The following is a 12,933-nucleotide window of genomic DNA, read 5'->3' as shown; positions in this document are numbered from 1 at the left end:
GCTATCCACTCTAGCCCATGAACACTATGATGGGAGGGGCATGTTGCACGAGGGGTGTGACACCTTATTGAGAAAAAATTCCATTTCGAAATACGAATAATTTTTTTCCATGTAAGAGATGCTTCGTCCGCAAATTCCCAAGCCTTTCGTCAAATAAAGGATGGTTCCCCCAATTGCCCAATGGAAACTACGCTCTCACTTTTGGATAAATATCTAGTGACGGCCTTGCTCTGGCCTGTTCTCTATTCTCTGGTCGAGTATTTTAACCGAGAATAGTCAGTAAATGTTAGATGGAGATGTTGAATGTTGAAGAGGTAAGTTCCAATGCCTAGTGTCCCAGGGCCCACAAACAAAATGGGGCCGCAACAAATTTTCGAAAGATTTATTTGTATTCATATGGTTACTTTTACACGAGTTTCTTTGTTATTATGTGTCAAATGTTTATGAAGAACATTGTCTTCTCAAGGCGGGAGAGTTATGATAAACAAATTAGCCGCGTACAGTTTTCAGAATAATTTATGAAAAAGTCAATCCCAATTAATTCATGATGATAGGGATTATTGGAATATTCCTCGCGTGGTAATTAAATTGAGACCTTTTTTATGATTAAAGGCACATGTTTATCAATAAAAAATTGAGCAAAATTCCAATTTTTTTCAGATACATAGTAAAAGTTCATTTGTTCGACTTGTCAATTGAGTTTTTTGCAGTTGCTACAGAGACAAAGGCTTAGCTTTCATTTAATGACACGCAGGACCGTCGCGAGGCAAGCCTTGTGGGGGGGGGGGGTGTTGCCTGATTAAAAAATTGTTGCCTGAAATTCTTCATTTGCTGTCACAAACCTCTGCAATACATTTTGTCAATCTAACTCCGTATATAATTAGCAACTTTCATTTTTATACGATAATAACGGACCTTTTTAATAGTTTGTCGAAGAATGTTTTAGAATTTGAATTTTTATATATGAATTTAGTTTATGCAGCCAGTCAGTAGATCCTTATTAATACATCTCACAGCCTCACATACAGATCAGCTAGAAATGAAAAACTTTCAAACACCTACCTATTGTAACAGCCGATAAATTTTTGTTTCTATGCGTCAATTGAACTTTAAATTTAGGGAAATGAGCTATCACTACAGTCATTTTATTCATTTGCAGTCCCTTATTCCTAGATCGATGTTGTTAACTTGCGAGAGATCCAAGCATAGAGCTGTCACTATAGGGCTCTAGAATCCCTCTCTATTGAAACAATACTTGCTAAGCTTATGACGGTTGAGTAGAAGCAAATTGAGTTTTTTTACCTAAAGACCTATTTTCAAGTTTCATGTGGTGATCAACTAATAACTTGCTCGATTGGTTGTTTCTGGCCAAAATGTTTTCTCTTCTGTTCACCTTCCATACTTTGAATCGGCCCCTTGTCTTATGTTTACCAAGCAATAAGAATGTGAAGGCAATGAAAATGCAATGTCATAAAATAATAATGCCTTGATCATGCGCGGACAGAGAGATTGAAAACAAGTTTCTATCCTAGCAGTTTTTTTAATGGGAAATTATTTCAAGAAACAACTAGCAACCCTAATCTGTTCATCTCCAGAACTGGCTTGAGAGACCTGAAGTTGGAAAAAACCTTGTTGGGAACTGTTTCTTTGTTTTTCGAATTCTGGGATACATAATAAAATGCGATATAGATAAGGTCAGATCTGCCATAAAAACTCATAAAGAAATAAACAAAAAACTTTGCCTTTTCTGCTGCTCATTCTGTTATTACTGCGATGTGCTAGATTAACGAAATAAGTGCGAATTCTTTTTATTAAATCAAAACACATGTATGCAAAAATTCTCCTCTCGATATCATAAAATATTCCTCTAATTTTCACAGCAGTAACACAACATTACACATGGGTACAACTTATTATATGAGAACATGCAATAGCAGTGAAATACAATGATTTTTCTTCCCTTGCAGTATCTGAATTTAAAAACAAATAAACTCATTTTTTCATAAGAACAAAGTTCTACGTTGAGTACTCCAGTTTCTAAACGTTTTGAAAAATTCAATACTTAACATTTCTTAACAATTTCCCAATAATGATGTCATAAATTTTCACATTTCAGGGCTTCTAACGAAGGGCTCCCTTGATTGCAAAACACTAGAGCATTTTTCAAAATCTTCTGTTATGGGGGCAAAATTTTCTCTTGGTCCCCCACTTTCCAACCTGTGTCGGAGCCCGGTGCCAGGGTCCTACATTTAATTTTCCATGCTAGGAAGTATTCCAATAGAGCCTTGTTGGGGAGGTTTTGAAGCTGCAAACAGAGAGATTCGTCAATATTTCAATTGTTTTCAAATACTTCTGACATTTATGTCAAGTGATTTGCTACCATTCGTATGCTGTACTTAGATGAAAGGAGAATATGCTTAGCTCAATATTTAAAGTATTATGACAACCAGCAAATCATGTTGAGAGATTCAAATGAAATTTTGCATGACTGGTTTTTTTCTCCAAATTTTATAGTTTCTTGACTTTTTTGCTTCAAGCATAGCCTGCGTGCAGACTTTCTTTTCCGTTCAAGCGAAAAGTTCTTTTTTCTCTCACTGTCCGTGCCCATTTTCTATGAAAAAATAACTGTATTGCATGTACTCAACAAATTTTATTATGGAAATCAGTCTTTTTCCTTAAATTCAATTGATTCACTACCATTTTCTTTGAACTACTCTGCAATTCTGCGAGCTTCAACTCGTACGGCTTTGCATATTGCTTGAAGGAAAGATACCCTAACGCTCTGGCCAGTCTTTGCAGAAACTTTGTAAACATCTATGCCATCTAGCTCAGGGCGGTTTTCTATCTCTTCACAACTTGTATTATCCTCCACTTCATCAATTTTATTCAGAAACAATGCTACATGGGGATTTCTGCTTCTTGATCCAATATTATCGATCCACCAACTTGCACTGTCCAATGACTCTGGTCTTATGACGTCACACACGACAAGGAGAACAACGTGATCAGGGAACTGGGGCAAATTGCCATTCCGCGTATAATTTCCAGATAGGTCCCAAATCTGCATTTCAATGCTTAACCCTATATCCTCGTTGAACATATTAGGACCAGTTACAGTAAATGTTTTCAACGCACAGTTTATCCCAATGCATCCCTCGGGATTAGGCGCTGAATGGCCGTTGAGTATCCTGTTGAAAAGAGAAGTTTTACCCGTTCCTTCCGGTCCACCCATTACAACGGTAAGTCTGATTGAATGATGAGAAGGCCCAAATTCTTCTACTCCAAATGGAATCCCATTAACGAACCTGTTAGAATATTCAGTGTAATCGGCATTCATATCTGCCAGTCTGCCGTTAAACCTCTCTTCTGTGGTGCTTCCTTTTGATGCAAGCAAGCCTGTTTCCGCCAAAGAGCGGAAGTCTAGAATCTCAAGGCAACTTCGCAATTCAAAATCTGGCAAGACATTCTGACATTTGCAGTTCCTTGAATGGCCTTGGTTCTCATTATCTAGGCTGTTTGATCTGCGACTTTTTCTTCTATTGTTGACCAGTATGTAGATTCTCCTGATTAAATCAGCTGAGCAAACCAACATAACAATACTTAGAAAACAAAGCACAGCCACAAAAACTGGTTTCTTTACATCCTCCTTCCTAAAGGAGAATACTTCTAGCAGTGTATCTCCACTGTGCCAGGAAATTATAAAGACACACAAAACACTTACTATCGTCAAGAATAACAATATTTCGAAGAAGACTACCAATCTCAGATTTAGTTTGGGCCGATCTTGCGGGCTCTGATCTTCCGTCCCGATCACCTCTGTGTTTATTGGCGATGTTGTGCCAATTATAGGTCTCTCATCTTCATCATTATCCATTTCTGAAGGTTTTTCAAAGTGTTCTAAAAACTTAAGTATAATTTAGTCTAAAATACTGCTATGGTGTGTAACACATCCCACTGAAGTCACGAGTGGTGACTAAAAAGGAACTTCATAGGTCCTATTGTGCAATTGTGTCAAAAAAGGATAGGGTGTCACCTTGTCATCTTCAAGCCCTGACAAAGCTGTTGCTGTTACCATAGACACAGACATTTCCCAGGGTTGGCATAAGATTGCAAATGAAAATATTCTTCCAAATAGAGTTCATGTGTGCCATATGCAAACTGTAAATGACGCAAACATCATTGCTCATACCCTATTACCCCGCATTAAAGCCCATGGGCCTACACGAGACTACCCTGGGTTCCAGAGCGTCAAGTGTAGCAAGTCGTCGAAGGGGCGTCGAAGGAAATAGGGGGTTGCCGGAGAGTGCAATCTCCCGCAACCCCCTATTTCCTCGACACAGCACTCTCCCGCAACCCCCTATTTCCTCGACACTGACGCTCTGGAACCCAGGGTAACACGTGATCTTATTACAATAGTTAATTTTGTAATTCAAAAAGGCACCTGTATAAAGGTCCATTGAGACGCAGATTACATACATATTCAAAGAATGGTCAAAAGAGAATTTTGTGAAACCTTTTTAAGTATCCTTCGCTCTGAAGTACCTTTTGCATCTTCATCCCGAAATTGAGATTTCCCGCTTAAAAGCCCAGTGGGCCTATACCCGGGTGGAAGCCCATGGACCTCACTTACACTCTTTTTTGATAAGAACAATTTTATAAGAACACGAGCCTCAAAACTGGTCAAAAGTTTAGAACAAATTAAGAACAAGCCGAGGCTGAGCTTCTGCAAAATGCAATTTTGAACAACGTTCTTTCTCAAAATCGAGGATTTTTATCGATGTGTGGGTGCTTTTTCGGTGAATATTCAAATTTGTCAGCAAATTAAGGCTGTCTCATTCACTTTGTTGGCAAATGATGCCTGAACACCTCCTTAGAGTGAAAAAGCTAGCAATAGCACTACTTACACCCACTTAATTTAAGAACAAATTAAGAACAATCCAGCCTCAGATTTTCGAAAAAATTAAGAACAGTCAGCCTGAACTTAAATTTACTGAACTTAAAAAAAAGAGTGTAATTAATACAGGGCGGGCATATGTGTGTGGGGGGTAATAGGGTAAACACAACCCCATCCTTTGATTTGCTGCTTCTCTTTGCTGTTACTGGCACCGTGGAGCCACCCCCGTTTTCTGCAAAAAATGATAAATATCAAGCAGTGAACCAGTTGGTCCCAAGTCCATAGCCAGGCATGTGGATGTGGCAACTCTATATTTTAAATGTAAAAATTCTAAACATTAAAATTCACAGGCTGAAGCTGACCCATCCAATCTTTTTCTATTGTGAATCCCGTCTCCACTTGATCCAAATTGCACACTTGCCCCGTTTCTTTTTCTTTCTTTCTGACGGGAGTTGAATCAAATTACGAACAGGCAAGGTGAATTTCCGGATAAGAAACTTGAAACTTACAGTTTGGAATAATAATACCCGCATTGGTCAGAAAATTTTAGAGTGGGAATTTTTTTAGAAACTACGAGTAGTTAATTCAATAAAAGATTAAGAATCTTTCAGTACTAAAAATTCTCAACGCTTCTTATAAAAAACGAGTTTATGCTAAACTCCCCCTGTTATTTGTTAATGTCCTTGAGTCCTTATCATGAATTCCTATGACAAAACTGCTGTGAAGCAAGAACACATTGCAAAAACTGCAGTAGAAGTATTTGATCAAAGAAGAGTGTTTCATCTTTCGAATCAAGCATATGCAAAAGTTTGTTCTCAAATCATCATTTCAATTGTAAAGAATGAAAAGGCATTTGGCCCTCTGAAAATTGTTAGTAGTTTTTTTCGATCAAGAACGAAAATAAAAGGCTCAAATTCTTGGTGCTTCTATATTGTGAAAAAATGTATTTTAGATAAAATTGATTAATTGATCTGAAAGAATACTACTAATCATTGAGTATATCTAATACTGTTTTGCTTAAATGTTGCTTTACTTCTTACAGTAAGCTTAAACGTTTGTTTCATGTTAATCAAAATTTAGAGATTTAGGCTTTTATGCTTTAGGCTAATTATTGAGTAAAAATTTGGTAATTATAAAGAAAATAGAACTATGGTGTTTGGGCTATTTACAAATATCAATTTGGTAGGTACAGTAGATTTACTGGTCGAATGAAAAATTTCTCACTTAAAGTTGGAATTTTCATCCTTCCACGCCCCTCCAAAATTAGCAACTTGTTTTCGTCCCTGAGAGGAATCTACCCATTTTAATAAAGTATTCCTCAAAGTCCTTAGCTATATGCTGACGTGAAGCCAGCAGTAACTGCAACCAGAAGTACTTCACGGAAGTTTTTAGTCTGTGACGCAGGCTACTCTTTCCCTAAATCAATGTTGGATTTGTAGTTCTATCATTTTTGCTTCAAGAATCATACCTTCAACACACTCATTTATTCTTAAATACGTAAGCATTTATGACTCACTGACAGGGAGTACGCGGTACTGACAAAATCATCAAGGTGTTTGGGAGCAAACGCCCTTCTTCGCTGGATCGTTGATGACTTCAGTGAATTTGATTGTTTTTTCAAAAAACAGCAATCATTTTCACGCATTTAACTTCAGTCGAGTTTACACATCGTTCGCTAAGCTCCTCTCGCACTGCTTTATAGACAGTGTTGTGACAAGATTTTGTCTGGAAAATTGAAGCTGTTTCGGAATTAGGTTTATTGGCTTTAAAATGTCCACCAGCAGGCAAATTACAATAATTAACATCTCCTTGTCCTCATCCTTTTCTAGCTGATTCAGAAATCCTTTGGCCAAGCCACTGACTTCAGGGTCTTGATTTTGAAATAATTTTCAGCGCTTGTTTTTGCAACATTCTATAGTTTGTGTAAGCTAACTCAAGAAGCACGTTTTTTAAACATAACAATTAAATAACATTCCTACATTATGAGGCCCCCAAGACATTGAGGCCTTGGGTAATTTTCCCCTTGCCCCTCTCTCAGCGGCCCTGCCTACACATTAGACTACGTTTTTAATACTTATTCATAGAAAATACAAAATATAAAAAACCAACATCGAAAAGGATGTAAATTAATTAAGCCTGCATAATTTAAAGGTCTAAAAACACAACTCAGGAGAATAACTGGACCATGTTCGACAAAATTAAGGTTTGATTTCTACTACACTTCTTAAATTCCAATAGAGTACCAAAGTCTGAAGTCATAAAAAGTCTGACCACATAATTTAAAAGAATGGATAAAATGCCCTTTTCGCCTAGGGGCGCCATCATTTAAATGGCGCCCTCCATAACTAACACTATCGTCTTTTTCCTGACAATATTTACAGTCCAGGGGCGGTGCCAAGAAATTCAAAGTTGGGGGGGGGGGCTCGAGTTAATAGCTTTATTTGACTAAAAAGCCAACATTGGGAAGGGTCGGCGAGAGGTTGTCGGAGGCCATTGGTATAACTCTGATCAGAGGCTTTCTTGCGAGCGTAGCGAGCTGACAATTTTTGCGACCACGCCCTTTAGATAAGCTTAAAATACATTTCAAAATATTTCTTGCAGTCATTTTCTTGAAATCGTTTAAAAATTCTGCTATTTTAAAATCATGCTTTTAGTACGTTGATTAATTCCAGTCTTAAAATGGATTTCATTACTTTGTAATAGGGAAAAGAATCCACCCTATCGTTGTATCGTCGAGACAAATTGGTCCTTCCATGAGAAATGAAGCAAAGAGACAAAATCTACTTACCCCTACATGAGCACAGGGACGCAAATAAAATAATTTTTCATGGGGGTGTCAGGACAAGTTGGACCGACTCACGTTCAAAATAGACTGTAACATAGAAGTCAATCCAAGCAGATAAACTAAATTAAAATTTGTCAAGAACATGTTTGGGGAACTTTCAAGAGGCCCTGGGATGTGGCTGAGTAAGGGGTTTTGTTCTATTTGTAACTGTTGTGTTCATTTGGCACCTTGGAGGGGAATCCAAAGCGCCAGATAAAATATTTACCTTTGATTGGTAAACTTGCACTTTGGGGCAACTAAACAAGCTCAGAACATGCATACAACTCAACTAACAGTCAAGGGGCAAATTAGGGGAGTGTAGGGGAAACAAATAATGGAAAGAGTCGGTCCTAGCCAATGAGTGGAGGATTCCAGTTACTCGTTACTCATAATGCTAGAAAATGCGTTGTGATAGGGTTATTTGCCAAAAGAATGTACCCACCTTCCATCCATGTAATGGTTCTTCCATCCATGAGAAAAGAAAGAAATAGACACAATGATAATGTTCAAACGTCTTTCTTCAGATCAAACGATCTTTCCGCGATAAAAGGTTCTATAAATATAGTGTTTCTCTACGGTTGTCCCGTAACGTCGATTCGTTCTCTTAATGTCAGCAGGCGCGCAACTACAGGGGGGGTGTCCTGGGGGTCCAGACCCCTGCTCTTTTTCTCAAAGGAGGTTAAGTGCCCTACTTTAGAAAATATTGCTTGAATATTTACATTAAAGAGAATCGTCATTAAAGACACATCCCGGCTATGTAATTGACCTTTCAGAAATACAGATAAATGATTTGTCAGACTATCAGGCAGTAACAGATTCTATGTTTAAGCTCCTACTCTACAGCGTGTTTTATGATGCGCTACGCACTAGTTTTGAAGAAGAATTGTTCTGGGACTCAAAAACCAAAATAAAGGCCCAAGACTTTGAATGGGATAGAGAGCCTCTACGACCACTGGTAAAAAAGTGAGAAAAAAGAAACCAAGACATCTTTCAGTAGGACCTTTGCATGAAACAAGCGAATGTAGAGAAATATTCGCGGGCTGGTATTAGCAAGCAGTGAAGATACCACAATAAGTTAATGTTCAGCTGTTTCATTCCTCAGCTGAAGTTGATTTTCAGCTGTATTACAACTCAGCTGAAGTCAAGACTTGCAGGCAGAAACCAGCTGAACTCTAGGCTCGTGGACCTGTTAAATCTCCTCCCATCTGTAATGCGAAGCATATAATTCAATGTTCTTAAGGCCGATCATATTTTAAAGAGCAAATTGTTTTCGGTTATGGAGAATAGAGGACTGATTTTTAAAAATGAGCTGCCGCCGATAGGGGGCAAGGGGGCAAATTGCCCTAGGGCCTCGAGGTCTAGAGGGCCTCATAAAGCAATTAATTCTGTTTTAACATGGAATTAATTGAAAGCAAAAAATTAAACTTAAAAAGTAAACAGTTTGAACGAATAAATGAATTCAAGCTATTCATAATGCGTGATCACAAAATTTTGTTGCTCTCTTCGCTCGCAAGAGGTCTTTTATCCCCCCACCCCCCCCCCCCCCCCCCCCCTCGGGTCTCCAAATCCTCTCGGCGGCCCTGGATGGCAGACAGAAAGGAGAAGTCCGCTGAGATTTGAGCAAATAGACGGAGGAAAAAAATACAGACTCATACATCACAATTTTTTGCTATTGGTCAGTTTTCGTTGTAGTCAGGTATACTTACTGCTCGTATTTTTGGTGTACCTAAACAAATGCCCCGATGAACCTTCGGCGTACATGAAATGCACCCTGGCATCTCTTCTGTTGAACGTGAACGTGAATTAAATTTCCTTAATGCCCATTTTTTGTCTTGGACCCCTGCCCTCTGAAATTCCTGGTTGCGAGCCTGTGTTAGGCACAGTCTTTCTCAAGCACTGTCCTCTCAAATATATCAAATAATCCACAATAATCGTCATGCGCGATATCATAAATAACAATACCTATCCTATAAATCCATAGTTTATGCCGACAAGTTCTTTCACAAGCATCTTGCCACATTTATAAAGCGTCGAGAACCTAAATATACAAAATAACAAAACTGAACGTAATCGCTCTTAACCGTAATTCCATCTCCAACTTCAACTCCAACTCCAACGAACTCAAAAACTAACTCTAAATGCAACACGCCCAAAATATAACTAAACAAGGACTAATTGTAATGCTACATAGTTACGTAAATTTACATAATAATAGTGAATACAAAATATATTACTCCCAAGGTTAATTACATAAACAGAATAATGATACTAAAAATCCCAAAAGAAATATTTAATGAATCTAAAGGTGCAATTAGAAAACAAAAGGAATTATAAACAATCGAATGTGCAAATGGCGATAAAATTACTAAGTTTACAGGATGCAAAACAAACGAAATCCAAACCAGCACTATTACAGCGTTTCTAACATATCTTTGAATGCATCATGTCATTTGATACAAAATGAAGTAAATATTCCATCAAACTTTAAAGAAATATTAACAAAACGGCCAAACAAAACGCAACCAACTTTCTTGTCAAAATCAATGTATGCCTCTTGAAAAAGAAGCCTGAAGTATCTACGCGTTAGAATCATGAAGTCCATGTTTTGAGTTAAAAGTCATCTGTTTAATTTATCCTTTATGATAAAACCTAATAAGGGTAATAAGCTTTGAATGCACTTGTTAGCGTTTTTTCTTGTTACCTTGTGCACTTAAAACTGTACGTTGGTGGAAGTGACTTGAGATACAGCATATGGGCTAATCTAGGATAAAGCAATTGAACAACCAAATTGTCTGTTAATTAGGTCTCTGACGGCCAGCAGAGCCAAAGAGACTCATCGAAAATCAAAATTTTCCCTGGAAGGGGGGCATGAGTCCGGACACCCTAAATACAGACTGTCCCCGGAACCCTAAACACATTTTGTGTGCACTATGAGTGCTGTGTTCTCCACACAAAATAATTTAGCTGTTAGTTTCCTGACAATCCTCTAAAAAATTGATTAATTTTTTCGCCCCTGGGAAAAGTACAAATGTTTTTTCTGGATAATACAGTACTGAAGGGACACAAAGACGTGTCCTTGAAGTGAGACAGTTTTAGGGGGTATGGCGGTGTGCGCTCCAATAAAGTTTTGAATTTTATGGTGTCTGCTTTGTCTGCTGACCTCCTAGAGACCTAATAATCAGACAAGTCAGTCGTATCAAATTCCAATTAAGCTGGCCCCCCGGCCCCCCTGCCAGGCCACCACTGTATCTCAGCCAATTAGTCGATTGTCCAAATTGGAAAATTCTAAAAATAGATTTCTATTTGGATTGGAACTGCAAAAGGAAAAAGATAAAAACGACTCAATGCCTCTGTCTGGTCTGTCTGGATGTACACGAGGTTGTCTCTATGATCATGAAAATGGCGGACGAACGGAATTTTCGTCTTCCTTATTACGAGCAGTTAGGTCTTCGAAATGTCGATCAAGTTAAGGCCTTAGAGCACTTGTTAAAAGACGAAAAGCTAGATATTGTAAAGCTTTCGACTTTTGCGTTGAAATATACTCTCCACTCCTCGTACCGGCCATTTATATGGAAAGTGTTATTGGGCGTTTTACCGAGTTACCAAAGTTCTCACAAATTTGCTGAACAGTGTAGAGAAGAACAGTTTCAAGACTTAGAACGTGCTCTGCTAACAATGAGAATGATAACAAAAAAAGACTCAATTCAAAATAAAATTCTTTGGATGTATTTGCTTGAAAACGATATGATTAGCATGTCAAAACAAAAGACTCTTCAACGTGACGAGAGAAAGATCCAAATTATTAAGGCGATAGCTGAAGTCTGTTGTGATGTTGCAGAGCATGAAACCGATGCCTACTGGATAACAAAACGTTTTATTGAGATGCAAGATAAATATGTTGACTTGTATAGAAACCTTCCCAAATTTGTTACGTTTTATTTAGAGATTGAGGATAAGGCGCTGTTTGAGCATATGAACGACCTCCAGGTCTTTAAAGTGATGCCCTATAATAGATGGTTTGAGAGCTGCTTCGCAGAGATATTTCCAACTTGTGGACTTGAAAGAGTTTGGGACAAGCTTGTTGCTGGCTCCTGTAATATTCTGGTGTTTATGTGTGTTGCTATACTGTTAAGCTGCAGACTAAGCCTTCTAGAGAGTAGAAGTGCTGAAGCATCAGTTCATGTTCTAAGAAATCTGCCTAAGGACAGAAGTAGGCAGTTAACTGCTGTAGATAAGTCTTTGCAACTGTGGGATAAGCACAGAAGTACCATTAGTGTTGAAATGGGTGCCCACAGTGATATATTACTCCATGTATCTTAATACTTGCCATCCAGTCTGCAATGCGCCACATCTGTGGAGAGCACTGACCTTTATTAAGACCCCCAAACTGTTTTACCGATTTGTCTGTGGCAAGGAAAGGCTACAGAATGCATACTGGTTTGTCACTTTTTGTAATTCTTAATCTAATATTATGAAGTAAAAACAAATTAGCAAAGCATGGTTAAACAGAAAAAAGATGTATGAAAATTTGAGGCTTTATTGCAATATAGAATAATACATAAAAACTAAAAAGGCATTTTATATGTATTGAAACCTTCCCAACAGGTTTTTCTGCCTATGATCTGGTATAAGCTTAAGTATTCTTGACCATCCCCAAATTTTCTTTACTAAAATAAAGGGAGACAGGAAATTGATTTTTTTCTATAGGTTTAAGTAAAATAACAACCTTACCACGGGCCTGTTTTCTTTTCAGTAAAATATGATCTTAAGTTAACTCTATTTGAGGCTGAAATAGCATATGAACAGTCTGTAGCAACAAAAATAGTTTTTTTGTTTTTTTTATATCATTGTGAATTTTATGTAGTTTTGTACATGCCTATTTCAGCCTGATCAATGCCTTTTCAATGCCTTTGAAATTTATCATGAAATCTATTGTAACTGAATCAATAAACTTTGAAAAAATTTAAAAGAATGTACTTGGAAAGAATGTATCAAAGTAATTCTGTATGAATGATATTGACGAAGTGTTTCTCAATGGACTTTTCTATATCCTATAACTCTTTTATTTGCAGCAGGAAATTGGAGAAAAATCTGACTTTGAACCAGTTAAAACAGTCTGACATATAAAAAGCCAGACTGACATGTATAAAAAGAGCCCAAATCAAGCACCACAAAGTAGATACCATAATTTAACATCTGGGGTATCAAGCACTCA

At 37.7% G+C, this 12,933-nt stretch overlaps 1 protein-coding gene across 1 annotated transcript; it reads left to right on the top strand.

Annotated features, from left to right (window-relative positions):
• The first annotated feature begins 11,117 nt into the window (after positions 1 to 11,117).
• On the top strand, positions 11,118 to 12,038 carry LOC148957978 (TBC1 domain family member 7-like). Its single transcript, XM_089114198.1, has one exon. It carries the CDS (start codon positions 11,118 to 11,120, stop codon positions 12,036 to 12,038), a length of 921 nt encoding a protein of 306 aa, XP_088970324.1.
• The last annotated feature ends 895 nt before the right edge of the window (positions 12,039 to 12,933 follow it).

The sequence above is a fragment of the Rhopilema esculentum genome, chromosome 19, assembly GCF_057945365.1.
Source record: "Rhopilema esculentum isolate cy_ngs chromosome 19, ASM5794536v1, whole genome shotgun sequence".
Taxonomy (NCBI): Eukaryota; Metazoa; Cnidaria; class Scyphozoa; order Rhizostomeae; family Rhizostomatidae; genus Rhopilema; species Rhopilema esculentum.
The sequence above is the reverse complement of the archived record's forward strand: the minus strand, read 5'-3'. Positions and strand labels throughout refer to the sequence as shown.